The sequence below is a fragment of the Procambarus clarkii genome, chromosome 64 (assembly GCF_040958095.1).
Source record: "Procambarus clarkii isolate CNS0578487 chromosome 64, FALCON_Pclarkii_2.0, whole genome shotgun sequence".
NCBI lineage: Eukaryota > Metazoa > Arthropoda > Malacostraca > Decapoda > Cambaridae > Procambarus > Procambarus clarkii.
The window spans coordinates 16210544-16231447 of NC_091213.1; the positions used below are offsets into that span (position 1 = coordinate 16210544).

At 49.5% G+C, this 20904-nt stretch overlaps 1 protein-coding gene across 1 annotated transcript in view; it reads left to right on the forward strand.

Annotated features, from left to right (window-relative positions):
* Nucleotides 1–20904, forward strand: part of LOC123768898 (zinc finger CCHC domain-containing protein 10) — a 60236-nt gene that overhangs the window by 16086 nt on the left and 23246 nt on the right. The window contains exon 2 of the mRNA XM_045759678.2: nucleotides 16158–16319. Coding sequence (XP_045615634.1) covers nucleotides 16158–16319 — 162 coding nt within the window. The remainder of the gene's footprint in view (nucleotides 1–16157; nucleotides 16320–20904) is intronic.

Sequence of the window (20904 nt, forward strand, 5' to 3'; positions counted from 1 at the left end):
GTGTGCTCTGGCTCCGGTGTCGCTACTGCACTGTGCTTTGCGCGTGGTGTTAGTTTTGTGGGTGCGAGAGCCAGGAGTTATCTTCAGTACTCGGGCTGCATGCGCCTAGGGCTGCCTTCCCTAGGTGCCCTGTAAGTACTGCCCTTGGGGCTTGGGGCCACCTTCCACAGGCTCCTCGGGGTCTGCCTCTGCTGGTCCGTTTTACCTTTCGGTTTTTCGGCCGCCTGTTGGGCTCTTGGGTGTTCTGTTCTCCCTTGTTACCGGCAGGTAAGAGGCAGTTTGCACTGGTAGGGGCGCAGGGTGCTGCTCAGCTTGTATTTCCCGACATCGCGGCCGGCTCTGTTCCTTGGGGTTCGCTGTCCTCTTGCGGGGTTTTGTTTTTCTTTTTGTTTTTGCCTGGTGGGGGGTTCTGTCCTTTTATTCAGTTTGTTTTTGCCCTTCCACTGTTCTCCTCGGTGGCGCCCCCTGCTAGGTCCCCGTGAGTGTACACGTCCCTGGGGTTCAGCTTTAGAAGTTTGCTTGGTAGTTTTGGGCGCCGGTTTGCAGCACCCTGCCTGGGACTACCTGAGCGCGAGTCCTCTTAAAGTAAACGCTCAGGACCCTGGGAATCCCCTAGGGGGCGCGTGGGTCCGATGGATGTGACCCCGGAGTCCCCACTCGCTGTGTGCGAGTTTGAGGGTTGCTCGGTCCTCTTGTCTCAGGGTGACCCTCATTGTTTTTGCCTCTGCCACGCTGCCTGTTGGGTCGGTGATACTTTCGACCCTGAGTCCTGTGAGTGTTGCTGCTTGCTTGTGACTCAATTTACCCAATCCTCTGATGATTCTATTCGGGTACGGGCGGCACGTGCGTTGCGGTCTAGGTTTCGTCTGTTGCAACGCGCTCGGTTGGTTGCTTCCCCGGATGCCCCGGGGCTGCCCCGCTTTGCTTTTCGAGACCCGGACTTGGGGGTGGGGGTCGCTTCGATCCTGGTTCAGTCCGCACCTCCTCGTCCTTCCCCTTCTGTTCGTTCTGGTCCCCCGCCCCTGCTTCCGGCCCCGAAGCGTCTGAGGGTTTCGGGGTCGGAGCAGGGGTTACTTGATCTCGAGACTCGGGCAGCTTCGGGGGTTGCCCCTTCCGGGGGGGCGGCAGAGGCATTCGAGTCTTGTCTCCCGGCCGAAGCTTCAGGGTCTGACCAGTGGGCCCCCCTTCCTCCAGCTTTTCCGGCTGCTCCGTCCTTGTCTTGTGGGGTCGGGGCTTGGGGAGAGGACTCGGCCTCGGGTCCTGTGGTGACGGACCTCGAGGCTGGGGAGGGGCTGACTTGGGGGCCTTGGGCCCCGCTGGACCCCGCCTGGGTTTTTCTTCCCACTGAGCGGGGCTTATTGTTACAAGGAGTGGGGTTTTCTTTCCCCCCCTCTGCGTACGAGTTGGATTTGGTGTCGGCCCCTCCCCGGGTTCGGTTCCGTGTTCCCCCGGGTACGTCGGTTCCGTCCTTCCGGAGGTTTTCGGCTTATCGCATCCAACCTGGTGTGGTGCGAGCGGCCTTTGCAGCTTACCTCCTGCGTGACCCGGATTATGCCTCGGAAATGGATCCGTCCACGTTCAGGTTTGGGACTTCGTTCCCTTTCTGGCTCCGTTACGAGGTTCCGGAGTCGTCCTGGCTAGCAGACTGCCCCTTGTTTGGTCTGGATTCCTGGCATTCCTTCTGTCGTTCCCGCACGCTGGAGTGGCGGGAAGCTTCCACGGTGCTTCAGGTTTTCCTGGGGGGTGAACTTGAGTACCTGAATGAGTGCTTGTTTGCCCCTGCCCTTCCCCGCGATGTGGGCGTTATTCAGCTCCATGTGCAGGTTCCCTCCCTTTCGGCGGCGCTCGTGGCGGAGGACTTGCGCGCCCGGGGCCTTTTGTGTTCGGCCTTGCGGTTCTTTTCCCTCCTGGAGCTGTCTTCGGATTGGCTCGTGGAGGATGTGGGGACGCTTGGGTCCGTCCCGGGGTCTGGCACCTTGTCCTCGGCTGCGCGTTCGTCGGCTGCCTTGTTGAAGCTGTTCACGCCGATTTTGCGGGATGCGGTTTCCCTGTTCTATGCTTCCCGTCTCGCGTGTCGGCAGGCGGTGCTGGGTTCCTCAGTGGAATCTGCTTGGGCTCTGGCTCTTTGGCGTTCTTCACCTTTTTGTCCTCTCCTGTTTGGGGAGTCGGCCGTGGCGCAGTTTATTCAGGCTGCGTCGGCGGCTTGTCGTCCGATGTCGGACTTGTTGGTTTTCCGGGGGTCCCGGGGTGGGTCTTCCCGGAAAGGTCGTGCCAGGGCTCGGGGTTCCTCTCGTCGTGGTAGGCCTCTGGTGTCAGGTTTGGGGTTGGCTCCTCCTGCGGACCCTCCCTCGTCTGGTTGGCGCGGTGTTTGCGCTGTGCGGGGTTCTGGGTCTCGTAAGGGTCGCCGGCCCTTTCGCGGTTTGCCCCCTTGACGGGGCGATGGGGGGGCGGCTTGCGCTGTTCGCCCGCGCCTGGTCCCACGATTCGTGGGCCTTTCGGGTCGTGTCTCGCGGCCTGCGGTGGCGTTGGGTGGCCCCTCCCCCCTTTGGGGGGTCGGGGCTGGCAGGGCAGGCTTCTTCCCCTGCGCTCTGTCGAGTCGTCTTGGAGTGGGTACGCTTGGGCGTCGTCGAAACGACGTCGTCCCTCAGATGGGTTTCCCGTCTGTTTCCAGTTCCGAAACGGGACTGCGCGGACCTGCGGTTCATTCTGGACTTGTCCCGTCTGAACCCCTGGGTTCATTGCCCCTCCTTTCGGATGACTACGCTGTCTCAGGTTCGGCTCCTCTTGGAGCTGGGAGCTTGGATGGTGTTCCTGGACCTCCGGGACGCTTATTGGCATGTCCCGATTCATCTGCGGTTCAGGGACTGGCTCGGTTTTGTAGTGGGGCGTCTGAGTTACCGCTTTCGTTGTCTCCCGTTCGGGTTGAACCTGGCACCTCGCGTGTTCACACGCCTTACACGGGTTGTGGTGGCTCGTTTGCGTCTCCTAGGTGTTCGGGTGTTGGCCTACCTCGACGACTGGCTGGTTTGGGCTCCCAGCCAGTCAGCTTGCTTGCTAGCCAGGGATTTGGTTCTTTCCCAGCTCGCCGGGTTCGGGTTCTTGGTGAACTGGAGGAAGTCCCATCTGGTTCCCTCTCAGGTTCGGACTTGGCTGGGTCTCGTGTGGGACTCTCGAACCGCCTCTTTGTCTCTCCCTCCGGAGTCTCTCCTGCGGCTGCGGTCCCGCCTTCGTCTGTTTCTGGAGGGCCCTCGGGTCACCCGGCGGTTGCTCGAGGGGCTGTGCGGGAGCCTGAACTTCGCGATGGTGGTCTACCCGCCGGGTCGGGTTTGGCTTCGACGGCTGTTCTGGTTCCTTCGGGGTTCCCCCTTCCGCCTCTCTCGCGATCGCAGAGTTCGACCCCCGGGGGACTTGCGTCGGTTGCTGCATCACCGGCTTCCTCTTCGGGTTTTTCGGGGTTCAGTGCCTTGGCGCCTACCCGAGCCCTCGCTCGATGTGTACACGGATGCGTCGTCTCTCGGCTGGGGTTTTGTGACCAGTGCTCACCAGGCCGGCCAGGGGCGTTGGGATCCGTCCTTCCGTCGAGCTCACAGTACGGTGCGGGAGTTCGCGGCGGTGTGGTTTGCTCTGGGGAGGATTCGGGTGGCCCGCGGATCGACGATTCGGCTCCATTCGGACTGCTCTCCGGTGGTTCATTGCCTGAACCGCGGGGGTTCGATGCGGTCCTTGTCTCTTTGGGGTTGGTCGCTTCGGGTGACTCGTCTGCTGAGTTCTCGGGGTTTGGCTCTCCTGGCGGTTCACGTACGGGGCGTGTCCAACGTCTTGGCCGACGCCCTGTCTCGCTTCGTTCCCCTCTCCACGGAGTGGACGGTCGACGACGAGTCCTTCCGTTGGCTTTGCCAGACGTTCGGGCGCCCCGAAGTGGACCTCTTCGCGTCGGCGTGGTCGCGGCGTCTTCCCGTTTATGCGGCGCCCTTCCCCGATTGCGAGGCCGTCGGGGTCGATGCCTTTCGGCTAGACTGGTCGAGGTGGGGGTTCCTGTCCCTCTTTCCCCCGGTTCGGCTGTTGCTCCAGGTCCTGACTCGCTTAGAGACTTACCGGGGGAGAGTTGTCCTTCTGGCCCCTTGGTGGCCGGCGCAGCCTTGGTTTCAGGCGCTGGTTGCTCGGTGTCCGAACCCGAGGGTTTTCCCGCGGCTCCGCCTCTTTCAGCAGATCGGGCCGGTACGTCACGTAGCTGGTTCGATCTTCTCCTCGAGTCTTCGCGTATGGTTTTTTTGACTCGAGTCTATCATCATCTCTATGGTGATCATGTGGCCTCCTTGTTGGTGTCCCACCTGAGGGCTTCTTCTCGGCGGCAGTATGAAGTTTCCAGGCGGTCCTTCCGTTTCTTTTTGCGTCTTCGTCGTGTTAGCTCCTTGTCTGTTCGGGTGGTCTTGTCCTTCCTCTCGTGGTTGTTTCAGGACCGTCATCTTATGCCTAACACTGTCGCTTCGTATCGTGCGGCGCTGGCGGAGCCGCTTCAGCTTGCTTTCGGTATCGATGTTATGTCTGCGCCGTTTCGCAAGCTGTCTCGTGCATTGTTTCACCTCCGGCCTGCTCATGCGTCGCCTGAGCCGTCCTGGTCTTTGGACAGAGTGCTTGCTTTCCTTTCATCTCCTCGTTTCGTTGTGGCCCCTTCGGTCCAGGATTGTTTTTCCAAGGCACTTTTCTTGTTGGCTTTGGCCTCTGGGGGTCGGGTAGGGGAGCTTCATGCTCTCCTCCGGCGCAGGGGTTTCTGCTCTTTTGGTCGTGGTGATAGTTTTGTTCGTTTGCAGCCGTCTCCTTCTTTTCTGGCGAAGAATGAGACTGCTGAGTTCCGGAGGGGTCCATGGGTGGTTGATGCTTGGTTGGTCAGGCCGGGGGTGCATCATGTTTTGTGTCCGGTTGCGGCGCTTCGCCGTTATTTGCGCGCCACAGCTTCTGTGTCTGGGGACGCGCTGTGGGTTGATCCGGTTTCCCTTCTTCCCTGTTCGCGGGTTCGGGTCTCTCAGGTCGTCCGCAGGGTTATTAGATCCAGCCAGCCTGCGGTCTATCCCCGTGCCCATGACGTTCGTAAGTTCGCGGCTCTTGCTGCCGTCTTTGGGAATATGTCTTGGTCTGATATTCGGGCGCGGGGATTTTGGCGGTCGAACAGGGTCCTGGCTGCTCGTTACCTTGTGAATGTCCCTGGGCCTCGTCGGGCCTGTGTTGCTTTGGGTCGGCGGTTGCAGCCAGTTGTCTTGGCTTCGAGTTGAGGGGTGAGCGACGACCGCCTCCCGGGTAAGTCCCTCTTTTTCTGTCTGTGGGTAGTTAGCTCCGGGGAGCCGACGGGGCTCCCCCCAGAAAACCAGCGTTGAATGTAATGAAACGCCATTTTCTGGGTGAGTCCCGGAGGCTCCCCGGCATCCCTCCCTCCCTCCGGTCGGCGGTTTTTCGCGTTTTTGACATCCAGCCTCAAGAACTGAGGTGTGGGTAGCCGGCGCGGGGGGTCTGGGGCTCCCCCTTCCCCCTCCCGGGGAGGGGGGAGCTGCGCAGACAGCGGCGCGGCAGTGTGTGACGTCACACTAGTTTGCTTGTTTTCGGTTGGGGAGTTCTATCCACTAGTTCGGTTTTAGGTAGCAATTTTAACCAGAATAGGGGTTTGTTTTGGGGCGCTTACCTTTCTGGGTGCCTGTTCCGGTCGATGGCAGACATAGAATGCTTCCAACTACACGGGGGCTTCTATAGGCCATTGCTCCCCTTGCCTCTCTGAGGGGGCCCGGTTCTGGCCGTGGTCCCCGGTAGGCCTAAGAACTCCATACACATGACTGATGCCAAAGTCTGACATTAGCATATCAGCCTGGGATAGCTCCGGGGAGCCTCCGGGACTCACCCAGAAAATGGCGTTTCATTACATTCAACGCTGGTTTTTTGAAAAACTGTGTTTTTCATGCGAGGGAAATCTTTGAAACCTCTTTTACCGATTGCTTTAAAATTTTGACAAGACGTTGCATTCGAATAGGAGCATGTTTTTATATACCTACTATATACTTGCCTCACCTGTGACAGGAAAAAACATGCTTTTTTGAAAAACAGCGCCATCTGTTGGACGTAAGAGCAACACATGCTGTAATCTCCGAAAGTTCTTCACCGATTGCTTTGAGGTTTTGACACAATGTCTCATTCGAATACGCACGTGTTCTTATATATCTACTATATAGATGCCACACCTGTGACTGGTAAAAACATGATTTAAAAAAAAAAACAGCGCCATCTGTTCACATGTAATAACAACACACGCTATACTAAATATGTTACAATTCCATTTCAGTGTTTCTGATTGCATTGATGAATTTAATTTTCATAGATTTTTAATTATTTTAATTTTGATTTAATTATTTTGAGTGACATTGTGTTGGAATTGAGCTGTATTGTTTACCATACTATTCATTTTGTAAGTATTAGTACAGTGGCACCTCGACATACGATTGCCCCTACGTACTTAGGATAATTTCGAGTTACGATGTAAATTTCATCGAAAAATGCGACTCGACATCCAATGGTGTCGTCGACTTCCGATATTTGTTGGTACACGTTTGGGTCGACCGAGCGTGTGTTCCCGGTCACACGGCCGACCTGCCTCAGTTTACTACAGCTGCCTGCTTAGTGACGATCGTGCCTATAAGAAATTCCGCTTTTGTGGTGATTTTTTACATTTTGAACATTAAAGTAATTATTATATATCACACCATGAGTCCCAGGAAAGTCAGTGGTTAGGCTCAACATATGAAAACCCATGTAGGGTTGACCATAGAGCAGAAACAAGAGTACAGAATGTCTCTTCGTCAACAATTAAGAAAATGTGTGCAGCATGGGAAGAATTGCAAACCTTTGCTGAAACGACTCACCCAAATCAAGCTGCAGTAGGTCGTTGCCTTAACCTATTCAATGACACTGTGATGCATCATTACAGACAGATGTTAAAACGAAGGGAAAAACAAATGTCTCTTGACAAATTTGTAGCGAGACAAACAAGCACTGAACCACAACCTGGTCCTAGTGGTATTCAGGCAAAATGTAGGAGAGAGAGTACCACCAGAGAAAACATCACTGCCTGATGTGATAATGGAAGGGGACTCCCCTTTCCAAACAGTAACAACTCTCCTCCTCCCCCCTCATCACCATCTTCCATACACCATCAAGAGCCCTCCATAAAGATAAGAGAAACTTTGGTACTGTATTGTAGTTAGAATAAAGCATTGTATTCAGTATAAAATGTATTTGTATGTTAATTTTTTGGAGGGTGGGGAACGGATTAATTCAATTCCCTTTATTTCTTATGGGAAAATCGCTTCAACTTACAATATTTCGACTTACGATCCATCTCTGGGAACGGATTAGCATCGTAAGTCGAGGCCCCATTGTATAGATGCCACACCTGTGACAGGTAAAAACATTCTTTTTTTCAAGAAATAGCGCCATCTGTTGCATGTAAGAGCAACACACACTATACTAAATATGTTAGGATTCCATTTCAATGTTTCCAATTACTTTGACAAATTTAATTTTTCACAGATTTTGATTTATTTTCATTTTGATTTAATTATTTTGTGTGACATTGCTTTGGAATTGAGCTGTGTTGTTTGCCATACCGTTCATTTCGTGAGTATAATATATTTTTGTATTATGTCATTTTTTTCATTTCGTTTTTTAACTGTTTTTGTTATCTTCAGTGATGGGAACATCAGATCATTTGATGTTCCCAATTTTCTTATGGGAACATCAGATCATTTGAGAATGCATCGGACGAGGGCGTGGGGAATGGTGGGGATAACGAGGGGACGGGAGTAAGAGATGGTGGGGATAACGAGGGGACGGGAGTAAGAGATGGTGGGGATAACGAGGGGACGGGAGTAAGAGATGGTGGGGATAACGAGGGGACGGGAGTAAGAGATGGTGGGGAGGACGAGGGGACAGGGGAGTGGGGTAATTGTGGGGAGGACGAGAGGACGGGAGGGTTGGAGATGGTGGGCACAAGGGGACAGGGGAATGGAGAATGGGGGGAAGGACATAGGGACTGGGGAGTGGGGGATGGTGGGGAGGACAAGGGGACGTGGGTGGGGGGAATGGTAGGGAGGACAAGGGGACGGGGCAGTGGGAGATGGTGGGGAGGATGAGGGGATGGTGGAGTGGGGAATGGTTAGGAGGATGAGGGGACGGTGGAATGGGGGATGGTGCGGAGGACATAGGGACAGGTGGGGTGGGGGGGGGGAAATGGTTGGGAGGACGAGGGGACGGGGGAGGAGGAAATGGTGGGGAGGACTGGGAGACAGGGTAAGGTTGCTGTGGCTGGGTACAGCTAGTTTAATAATAATAATAATATTAATAATTGAGAAACTTACTATAATGCTTTAGTGCTTGAATGAAGGCAAAGGAAAGACCCAATAAATGTGCAACTGTATTAAAAACCAAATTTTTGTATGTAACTTAGTCACTATCAAGATGCTGTATACAATAGTCTGGCCCTCGCTAGGCCAGCAATTAGATTTTCACTTCACAGATTTCACCGACTCTGTTAGGCAGCATCTAGTCAGAGCTAGTCACAGTGACAACCAGTCAGAGGCAGCCATGGTCAAGTCACAGTCAGTCAAGCACTTACAATCACAAGTCAGACATTCACAGTCACAAGTCACAGTCAGTCGTAACCAGTCAAAGGCAGTTAAGCAGTCTGAAGCCCAGAAGCCCGCCTGCCTACTCATCCTCCTACCCACTTTGCCAGTCAGCCACTAATCCATCCAACTATCCACCTACCCACCTGCTAACCCTGCCTGCCTGCCTGCCCACTAGTCAGCTACCTACTAACCCATCCACCCGACCTGCCCCCCCCCTGCCCACCTATCAACCCACCCACCCACCAGAGCCACCAATCCATATATCCCACTTACCTGCCAGCCAGCACCCAATCTATCCACCCACCCCAACCGCCCACTAGCCAACTAGTCCACCTGCCCACCCCAACCGCCCACTAGCCAACTAGTGCACCTGCCCACCCCAACCGCCCACTAGCCAACTAGTCCACCTGCCCACCCCAACCGCCCACTAGCCAACTAGTCCACCTGCCCACCCCAACCGCCCACTAGCCAACTAGTCCACCTGCCCACCCCCACCTGCCTGCCTGCCAGTTACCCATTCATCCAGCCTGCCCACTTTCCTGCCCACCCACCATCCATCCATCCATCTATCCATCCATCCATCCTGTTGCTCTCTTAAATATGACTAAACAGTTACCAACATTTCGAAACCTTTGGATTTATAGGAGCCCCAGATTTAACGACCTGGGTATAGGTCGTTATATAGGGTATAAGGCCCCTCCCCATAAAGGTTGTTAAATTGAGTGGATACTAAAGAAATTGTTTATGACTTTGTTAGACCAAAGCTGGACTATGCAGCAGTTGTATGGTGCCCATATATTAAGAAGCACATCAACAAACTAGAAAAGGTGTAAAGACATGCAACTAAATGTCTTTGAAGAACAAGAGCTACGAGGAGAGATTAGAGGCATTAGCACTTTCGCTGCCCGATTCTGCCCGATGTTGGGCATCAGGGAATCAAAATACGGAGTATGTCCGATGATGCAAACAGTGTCATTAAATTTTTTTGTGACAGTCGCGGCCTTCTCTTGTGAAAAAGGTTCCCCAAGTTAAAAAGTTGGTTGTTAAAATAAAGTTAACACTTTATTTTAACTCAGGTATTTGTTGTTACCGGCTTAATAAACACTACAAATTCCAGATGAATACTGATCAAGAACAGATCTAATCCATAATGAAAGCATTGAAAGAAACATGTTTGAGGGAAAAGATTTTGAGTTTTCGTAGAAAGTATAGAAAAGTGAGATTTATATGTTCTTATATGCAAATATCCCTTTACATCATTCTATTGTGAACAATTTGATACCAATTTGAATGACGTAGCAGAAACATTAAGGTGAGAAATTGAGGTGCTCATCTTTTCATTGAGGTGCTCATCTGGCTCCCAAGCCTATGGCGCTCAGTCTCCCATCCATAATACGGCCGCATTAGATGCAGGGGAATTTCTGGGGGGAGGCCCGTCGGCTCCCTGGAACTATCCAGGCTGATATGCTAAAGTCAGACTTTGGCATCAGGCATGTGTATGGAGTTCTGTGAGCCTACCGGGGACCACGAGCCAGAACCTGGCCCCCCCCCCCTCACAGAGGCACGAGGAGCAATGGCCTGTAGAAACTCCTGTGTAGTTGGAAGCGTTCTGTGTCTGCCATCGACTGGGTTTGGCACCCAGAAAGGTAGGCGTCCCAAAACAAACCTCTATTCTGATGAAAATTGCTACAAAAAGCCGAACAAGTGGATAGAACTGGCCAAACACAAACTAGCAAACGAGTATGACATCACACATCGCCGCGCCACCGACTGCGCAGCTCCCCACTCCCTGGAAGGGGGAAGGCGGGAGCCCCAAACCCCCACGCTGGCCATCCACACCCCAGTTCTGAGACTGATGCTATAGGCAATGGTCGTGTGCTCTGGCTCCAGTGGTTGTTTCAGCACTGTGCCTTGTGTGTGGTGTCTGTCTTCTAGGTGGTGTGCGAGCTGGGAGGTATTCTTCAGTACTTGGGTTGCATGTGCCTAAAGCACCCTTCCCTAGCTAGGTTAGCCTGGGCTTCCCTGAGTGAGAGTTCCATCTCAGGACCCTGGGAATCCCCGCGGGGGCGAATGAGTTCGATGGATGTGACCCCGAGGGTTGCGAGTTTGAGGGTTGCTCTGTCCCCTTGTCTCAGGGTGACTCGCTGTTATTGCCTCCGTCTGCTATCTGTTGGGTTGGTGGCACCTTCGACCCGGAAACCTGTGAGTTTTGTTGCTTGTTTGTGACTCAGTTACCCAGTCTTATGCTGACTATGCAGGTGCAGGCAGCACGGTCGTTGCACGTTGGGTTCAGGTGGTTGCAATGTGCTAGGTTCTTTGCTCCCCGGAAGCCCCGAGGCTGCCCTGTTTTGGTTGTTGTGCCGAGGCTTGGGGGTGTTGGTCGCTTCGGTTTTGTTTCCGTCCGCGCCCGTTTGTCTTTCCCCTGTTGTGGTCTAGTATGGTCCCCTTCCCCTTCTTCCCTGCATCCGGATCCTCACCGTCTGTGGGTTCAGGGTCGGGGGGGGGGGGGGGGAGGATTTGATGGTCTTGAGACTCGGGCGGTTTCAGGGAGTTCCCCTTCCGGGGTAGCCAAAATAAGGCCGTCGTGTGTATGTAAACAAGGGCCATTTGGAGGTAGGCCCACCCCGAGTACCCACTGTGTGTGTATTCTTCCAAATAGTGTAACGTACTCAGGTAACTAGTGCCCAGACACAGAAACTAGACGTCTCTACTGTAAGATAACTAGTGGGAAAATGCAAGTAATGTAATCTAAGAAGTGAACAAAACAAATTAAGAGTGCGACACGTGGTAGCAACACTGCCAGTCCATACAGCCTCCTCCAGGCCTATCTCAAGTTGGTAAACACCCACGGTCAACACACACTGTCAACCCCCAACGGTCATCACCCCACCTTGTAAGACCACCACCACTGAACAGAAGCATTCAACAAAAATGTTTTTGATAAGAACGTGCATAGAATGCAATATGAAGGTAGATTACCAACAGAGCTTTCAATGCCAACTCTGTTCAGCAGCCATACACAAAAAATGTGCCAACATGACTAATAATTCAAGGAGAAATGGTCCAAGTGACCACTCTGTGTACTGGCTCTGCAAAAAGGATGATGTAACTTTTTTGAAGATGATGGAAATCCTCGATAAAACTCCAGCCGAAAACAGAGAATCACTAATAAATGCCTGCATAGCAATTTCTAATGTCTTCAAACAAACTGTACATGACACCAAGGTACAACCAGATGCGGCACAGAGCTCGGTGGCAGCGGCGCCTGAGCAGAGCGGGGAGTCGGGGACGCCTGAGCAGAGTGGGGAGCCGGGGACGCCTGAGCAAGAGTGCGGAGTCGGGGATGCCTGAGCAGAGTGCAGAGTCGGGGACGCCTGAGCAAAGCGCGGAGTCGGGGACGCCTGAGCAGAGCGCGGTGTCAATGCCGCCGGAGCAAAGTGCGGTGTCGCGGGCACCGGAGCAGAGCGTGGTGTTGATGGCCCCGGAGCAGAGCACAGTGTCGGGGATGCCGCAGCAGAGTGCGGTCCTTGGCAAAGGGAAACAAACAAAACAAGGCCCTAAAATCTATTGGTATTAGAAATGGGTGATGATCACCCTAGAAAGTGCAGAAACCTCCTCAATACAGGTAGATGTACCAAAAGCTGTGAATTCTTTCACCCAGAAATTTGCAAGAACTCTTTGGACAGGAAAGAGTGCTTCAATGCTGAATGTCCAGCTTTTCATATAAGGGGTACCAGGCGAATAAAACCGACAGACCACCACTATGAAAACAGCCACTACTCCATCGACCGGGATAATTTTTTAGCAAGAGGAGGAGAAGAATGGCTAAAAATGACCAGACTCTACCACCAACTCGGTCAAATGCTAGAGAGGATGCAAACAGAGTGGCCTCCTTACCAGAGCCTCAGATATTAACACCAAGTAAAGCATCCAGCACTTCCACTAACACGATAACATCATTTATATTTGCCAACATCCAGGGTATATAAACACGCAAATCCAACAAAGTTCACTTTATAGATGGTCTCCTTCATGAGGCGAATGCAGTGTTTGCAGCCCTAACGGAAACTCACACAAAGGACTACCATGATGGTGAGATATGGATCTCAGAGTACAATCTTTTCAGATGTGATAGGAAACACCGGCTTCAGGATGGGGTCAGCCTCTACATCAAAGACACACTCATCTGTACTGAGCTGCTAAACACCTCAAATGATATGGTGGAAGTGCTGATAATCAAAATAGAGATCCTAAATGTAGTTATTGTCCTTGTATATAAGTCACCGGAGGCAAACCCTCAGCAGTTTAAAGACCAACTAATGAAAATAAAACACTGCTTGGAAAACCTCACAAATCCAGCTCCAAACATCATCCTGCTTGGGGACTTCAACCTACGGCACCTGAAATGGAAGCACCTGGCTAATACAGTAATATCAGAAAGAGTACCAGGAAGTAGCCTAAATGAACAGGCACGTGCAACTGACCTGCTACGGATGTGCGACAGGTTTGCCTTAAACCAGCAAATAGTAGAACCAACTAGGAAGGAGAACATGCTGGACCTCATTTTCACTAATAATGATGAATTGATCGGGAACATAATGATTACAAATACCTGTTACTCAGATCACAACTTAATTGAAGTTCTGACAACCATGGGGGATAGACCTTCAAAACCAGTCCATATTCCCGGTGGAGGAGATTTCAGCAAATTCAACTTCAATAATAAACAGATAAACTGGGAGCAAATAAACCAGGACTTCACAGAAATAAACTGGGAAGAACAGCTAGAAAATGCAAACTTGAACCAGTGCCTGGAAAAAATAAGCTCAGTAGCACTAGAAATATGTTCAAACCGCATACCCCTAAGAAAAAAAGAGAAAGAGATGCAGATTGGAATGGGAACGTCGTTCCCTATATAGGTGAAGAAAACGAATCGCGGAACAACTTGAGAGTCGCACCCTACCTCAAGAACGGCGAAGAAGGTTAGGTAGAGAAATAGAAACAATTGAACTCAAGCTACAAGAATCATACAAAACCCAGGAGAGGCAAAGAGAGCAAAAGGCCATCAGTGAAATAGAGAGAAATCCGAAATATTTTTTCTCCTATGCAAAATCAAGATCAAAAACCACATCTAGTATCGGGCCCCTGTGAAAGGGAGATGGAACTTTCACCGATGACAACAAAGAAATGAGCGAGTTATTGAGGAAGCAGTACGACTCTGTTTTCAGCGAGCCACTAAGCACACTAAAGATTGATAACCCAAATTAATTTTTCATGGATATGATACCAACATCAAATCATATATCAGACGTCACCCTAACCCCACTGGATTTTGAAGAAGCCATAAACAGTATGCCTATGCACTCTGCACCAGGCCCGGATTCTTGGAACTCTATATTCATCTAGAACTGTAAAAAACCACTATCGCAGGCCCTTCACATTCTGTGGAGACGAAGCCTAGATACTGGCGTTATTCCTGACATACTAAAAACAGCAGAGATGGCACCACTCCATAAAGGAGGAAATAAGGCAGAGGCAAAAAATTACAGACCGATAGCACTAACATCGCACATCATAAAAATTTTTGAGAGTGCTAAGAAGTAAGATCACAAAATACATGGAATCACAGCATCTCCATAACCCCGGACAACATGGTTTCAGAACTGGGCGCTCTTGCCTGTCGCAGTTGCTGGACCACTGTGATATGGCATTAGATGCTTTGGAAGACAAACAAAACGTGATGTATTTTACACAGATTTCGCAAAAGCTTTTGATAAATGTGACCATGGTGTTATTGCACATAAAATGCTTTCAAAAGGAATTACTGGAAAAATAGGCAGATGGATCTACAATTTCCTGACTAACAGAACCCAAAGTGTAATAGTCAACAAAATAAAATCCAGCCCATCAATTGTGAAGAGTTCAGTCCCTCAGGGTACTGGGCTTGCTCCAGTACTTTTTCTCATCCTCATATCGGACATAGACAAGAACACAACCTATAACACTGTATCATCCTTTGCAGATGACACTAGGATCTTCATGAGAGTTGGCAACATAGAGGACACGGCAAACTTCCAATCAGATGTAGATCAGGTCTTTCTATGGGCTACAGAAAATAATATGGTGTTTAACGAAGATAAGTTCCAGCTCATGCGCTACGGAAAAAATGAAAATATAAAAACGGAAACCACGTACAAAACTCAGGCAAATCATAACATAGAACGAAAAGGCAATGTAAAGGATCTGGGTGTACTCATGCTGGAAGACCTTACCTTTAAAGAACACAATAAAGTAGCCATCACAACTGCAAGAAAATGACAGGTTGGATAACAAGAACCTTTCAAATTAGAGATGCTATACTGATGATGATACTTTTCAAAACGCTTGTGCTCTCTAGAGTGGAGTACTGCTGCACAATGACAGCCCCTTTCAAAGCTGGAGAAATTCCTGACCTGTAGAGCATGCAGAGAGCCTGTACTGCTAGAATCCACTCAGTAAAACATCTAAATTACTGGGACCGACTAAAGAGCCTATATTTGTACTCCCTTGAGCGCAGGCGGGAGATATACATAATAATTTACACGTGGAAAATAATTGAGGGGCTGGTCCCAAACCTGCACACAGAAATAACATCACATGAGACCAGAGGACATGGCAGGATGTGCAGAATACCCCCGTTGAAAAGCAGAGGTGCAACAGGTACTCTGAGAGAGAACTCTATCAACATCAGAGGCCCGAAACTGTTCAACACGCTTCCACTACACATAAGGGGCATAACTGGCCGACCCCTCACAGTGTTCAAGAGAGAACTGGATAAGCACCTCCAAAGGATACCTGATCAACCTGGCTGTGACTCATACGTCAGGCTGCGAGCAGCCGCGTCCAACAGCCCGGTTGATCAGTCCAGCAACCAGGAGGCCTGGTCGACGACCGGGCTGCGGGGACGCTAAGCCCCGGAAGCACCTCAAGGTAACCTCAAGGTAAGGTAACAAGATCACATCGAGTTCCCACATATTGTCAGTTCTACTTCGTTGCTGCCACGGAGAGAGATGTGGAGGACTTGCCTGAACCACTCCTCCCAACAGACTATCCTTAGCCAGCCATAGCTTCAACCATTACACCCTGCCTCCCAAGGAGGGTATGTAATCTGATTAACTGTAGGTCACCTTGTTCCTAGAAACTTGAAGTCACCCTTTATCCTCTTGGCTACTACATTTGTTTGGGCAAGCAGCTGCTGTGTTAATCCCTTGACCTTACCTCGATCTGTGACCACAGTCTGAATACTTAACATGTATTTGTTAAGTGTTGTAGTGCTTGATTCACTAGCTAATATTCCTTCCTAACTTGTGGATTACAACAGGTACAGCCCAACTTAGGTCAATAAATCGAGTGTATACTGTATATCGGAGATGGTAGCTTCAGGAAGCCACTAGGGCTAACCCAGAAATTGGCATCTCATTATATTTAATGCTTGCTTTTTTTTATTTTTAGGAAACTATCAACAGAAAGTGTACGATGCCAGAAGTGCCTGGAACTTGGTCATTGGACGTATGAGTGTAAGGGTAAGAGGAAATATGTTCACAGAGACTCTCGAACATCCATGCTGAACAAGAGAGTCAAGCAGGAGAAGCAGGAACAACAGTCTGAGAACTTGTAATTATATATTTATTTTTTCGTATAGTTAAAGATTAATATTGACTTGTTATTTTATGCAGAGAAGTTCTTTGTCTCTGAATAAAGAACACATTATTGAACACCATGCTGGGTAAAGTTGTAAGTAAAACAAAACTAGTACAGTATACTGTATTTAAATGGCTGCATAAAAGATCACCGACTTACAAACATTCAATTTTTAAGAACTGCCTCCAAATTGGCCATATTGGCCTCTTTACTCTTTAAAAAGCATAAAATAAGATAAAGGAGAGCAACATCCATCATTCTAGATACAGTAAGTAAGATGTGTTATGTATTTTCCCAAAAAATAGTTTATGTATAATTTTGTTTATATAGTTTGAGTATGAACTGCCAATTTGCAAAACTTTTTAGGAATGTTTCCTGTTTGTATGTTGGACCCTGCCTGTATTGAGAGTTTATAGACTGCCATTTAATAATGGCAGTTAGATTAAAATCACTTGTGTTACTTGTTCAAGATATTATTAATTAATTAATTTAACACTTCCTGGATTTTCGACTTGGAATTACGGGCGGTTTGCTTAACTGCTTGTCGGATCACGACGTAAATTTACGGACCGTGTTATATTGGGTATTTAGTACTCGATCGACTTGGGGTTTGTATGAATATGTTTGCCATTAAATTTTTGTTTTCTCTAATAGGCACTGTGCCTATTTGAGAAAACGGCAATGTATTGTAACTTAGAGGAGAGACTATTGAATTGGTGACACAACGAGGGTAATCGCGCACTCCACACACTCTTGTGTTGGCCGCGATCATGATTCTACATTTGTATGCATATGTCTTTGTAGAGAATTTTATTCCGAACACTATACAAACAAAAAAAACGGAGTGAATCAAGTATAAACTTGAAAAAACATGAGCAAAGTAAAAACTTTTTACGCTCACGGGTACAAACACGCGTAAGATTCGCGTAAGATTTTATTTGCCGCAAATTTATTTGATGCTCTGTTGGCCAATTCTACCCATGTTCTTATAAAACTTTCTATTGCGAACACATTGCTATAAAAATGAAATTTGTAGCTCGAGAAATAATGTCATGACAGTGAAATAAGTATAAACTTTCAAAGCGCTGCATCACAACAGTGTTGTCGCTGCTGAAATCACGGCTAACGCTTCGCCCAGTTCCCACACTCGTGCGGAACATAATTAGACATTGATAGGCATATGTCTGGGTGGGGAATTTTATTGCGAGTTCAGTGATATCAAAATAAGCGCTGTAGGATGACTGTGAGGCTGGCAACAAACGAAAGAGTATGAACATTTACTTCCTGTTTGGGTGTCACGGCGGGTCATCTTCGTGTTTATTTATTTCGTGGTGGGATAGCAAATGCTTGGGTGACATTTTATGCATATGATCTTGTAGAGAATTTTTTGCCAACGCATTGATACCAAAATGAAAAACGTAGCTCGAGAATTGATGTTAGGAGCGTGAAAAGATTATAAACTTTTTTGTGTTTACGCCAGCATTGAATGTATTGAAACATCTATTTCTGGTTGTACCCCGGTGACTCTCTGAAGCTACTGTCATTGATAGTGTACTACTATTTACTATCTTCTTGAGGTTATCTTGAGATGATTTCGGGGCTTAGCATTCCCCGCGGCCCGGTCCTCAGCCAGGCCTCATTTTTGTTAAACACCCCCAGGAAGCAGCCCGTAGCAGCTGTCTAACTCCCAGGTACCTATTTACTGCTAGGTAATCACAGCGAAAGAAACTGTGCCCATTTGTTTCCACCTTCACCGGAGATCGAACCCGGAACATCAGGACTAAGAATCCGAAGCGCTGTCCACTCAGCTATCAGGTCCCTTGGTCACATCAGCTGTGAAGTTCTATTGCCTACATGAGACCAGAGCCAGAACCTTGCCCCTCCTCAGAGAGGCATGAGGAGCAATGGCTTATAGATACCCTCATGTAGTTGGAGGCAGTCTATATCTGCCATCTACCAAGTCAGGCACCCAGAAAGGTAGGAATCCCAAAACAAACTACAGCTGGTGAAAAATTGCTAACCGAAAGCTGAACGAGCAAGTAGAACTCCCCAATCAGAAAACAAGCAAACAAGCATGACGTAACCACAGCCACTGTGCCGCTGTCTGCGTAACTCCCCCTTCTCCAAGAGGGGGGAAAGTGGGGTCCCAGACCTCCCGTGCCGGCTACCCAACCCCAGTTCTGAGGCTGTTGTGTTGGGTAGCGGTCGATCAACTCTGACTCCAATCCTTGAGCAGTGCTGCGCCTTGTGATGGTGTGCTTTGGTGTTGTCATGTGTGAGTCAGGTGTTACCCCCAGAAGTATTGGGACTGCATGATCTTAGGGTTCCCTTCCCTAGGTGCCTTGTAAGTACTGCCCTTACAGTTTGGGGTTATCTTCCACAAATTGTTTGGGGCTATCTACGCAGGTTTTTTGTGCTGCTTGGTGATTGCCCGCCCTTGGGGTCAGCTGGGATTTTTTCCTACCCCTGTTTTGCCTTGGGTAGAAGGTAGCATCATCACTCGCATGGTATTGGGCTGCTGTCTTATATTATGCATAGCAGCCAGTTCTGTTCCTCCTGGAAATGTTGTGCTTTTGTGGTGTGTTTCTTTTCTTTTGTTTTGTTTTGCCCAGTGGGGGTCTGCCTGGTGTGGCTGTAGGACCACTTGTATGATTTTGGTGACCCTCCGCTAGGTCCCCATGATTGCACATGTCTCAAGTTTAGCATTTTCTTTGTTTGGTAGTTCTGGGATAACCGGTTAGCAGTACCTTGCCTGGTCTTCCCTTAGCAGTCGGCCTAAGGGCCCTGGTAACCTCTGTTGGGACTTATTGATCCAATGAATGTGTCCTCTGGGTTCCATCTCGCTTCGTGCGAGTTTGAAGGTTGCTCTGTCCCCTTGTCTCAGGGAGACACTCAACATCTTTGCCTCTTCCATGCTGCCTGTTAGGTCGATGACACCTTTGACCCAGAATCCTGCAAGTGGTGTTCCTTGCTTGTACTCCAATTCACCCAGTCTACTGATATTGATATTCGGGTGCAGGCAGCTTCAGTGTTGCATGTGCAGTTTAGGTTGCTGCAACGCACTAGGTTGGTTGCCTTTACGGGTGGCCCCCGCAGCCGCCTCGCTTTGGTTATAGGAACCCGGACTTGGGGGTGCTAGTCGCCTCGACTTTGGTTTTGACCATGCCTTCTTGTCCTTCCTCTGTTGTGGTTCATCCTGCTCCCCCTCTCTTCCCCTGCTCCTCCCGGGCTCCCAAATGTCTGAGGGGTTTTGTAGTCGGGGCAGGGCTGTCATGGTGGTGAAACTCGGGCAGCCCCGGGGACTGCCCCTTCCGGGTCGACGGCAGAGGTATTCGTGCCTGTTTCTCCTGCTGGGGCTTTTGGGTCGAGCCAGTGGCCCCCCCCCCTCCCTTCTTCCCTGCTTTTCTGGTGGCCTCTGTCTTTTCTCCAGAGCCAGAGGGTTTGGAGGATGGCTTGGCCTCAGGTCCTGCTGTGGAGGATCCCAGGGCTGAGGAGGAGTTGACTTGGGGAGCTTGGGCTCCATTTGACCCCTCTTGGGAGTTGGTACCCTCGGCACAGGGCTTGTTGTTACAAGGGGAGGGGTTTTCCTATCCCACCTCCCTGTACGAGTTGGATATGGGTTCGACTCCTCCCTGGGTTTGGTTCTGGGTTCTCTTGGGTTTCTCTGTTCCCTCCTTGAGGTTTTTGGCTTCCCGCATCCCACCGAGGGAGGTGTGGGAGGCCCTTGTGGCCTACCTCTTGCGAGACCCGGATTACGCCTCGATAATGGGACCTTCTTTTGGGTTTGGCTTCTCATTTCCTTAACCCTTAAGCTGCTAAGGGGTCCTGAGGAGATTTACACCCCTGTGCGCAAGAAAAAAAAATTCTAAAAAATTATTTCGTCTTCTAAAAAATGTTAATTTGTGTTCCCTGAGTACGGGAAAAATAAAAAAATATCGTAGGTAACATATTTTGGCCACAATAGGCCGAGGAAGTCTGGCAAAATGTGGGCGTTGACAGAGCGGTCATTAGAGGCGGTCAGCATCACCCGAGCTGACAGGTGGGAGTTGCCACAAAGATATTATTACCTAATTATTTCAATGTCTCTGATTTTTTCTTAGTTTTTTTGCAGTAATATTATTCAATAGTGTGATGTATTTATATAATAAAAGGGGTGAATCATTGCTATACTCAAAAGTATGGTGTGCATATTAGTGATTCAATTATTATGTTCATAAAACAATAAACAGTTTTGCAGTTATTACACTATATACACACATTATATATAAGTATCTACATGTTTTGTTCACCACAACTGTACAACTAAGCTGATATAGTTAGTTCAGGCACTAAGAGACTTCGCTACACACAGCTGGCAGCTGCCTCCCTCACTCATTCAAGTTCACATGCACTAAAATTTCTCCCCCAACAATACCATTTGTGCTGTTATTACACTATATACAGACGTTATATATAAGTATCTATATGTTCACCACAACTGTACAACTAAGCTGATATAGTTAGTTCAGGCAGTAAGAGTCGTTGCTACACACAGTCAGCTGGCGGCTGCCTCCCTCAC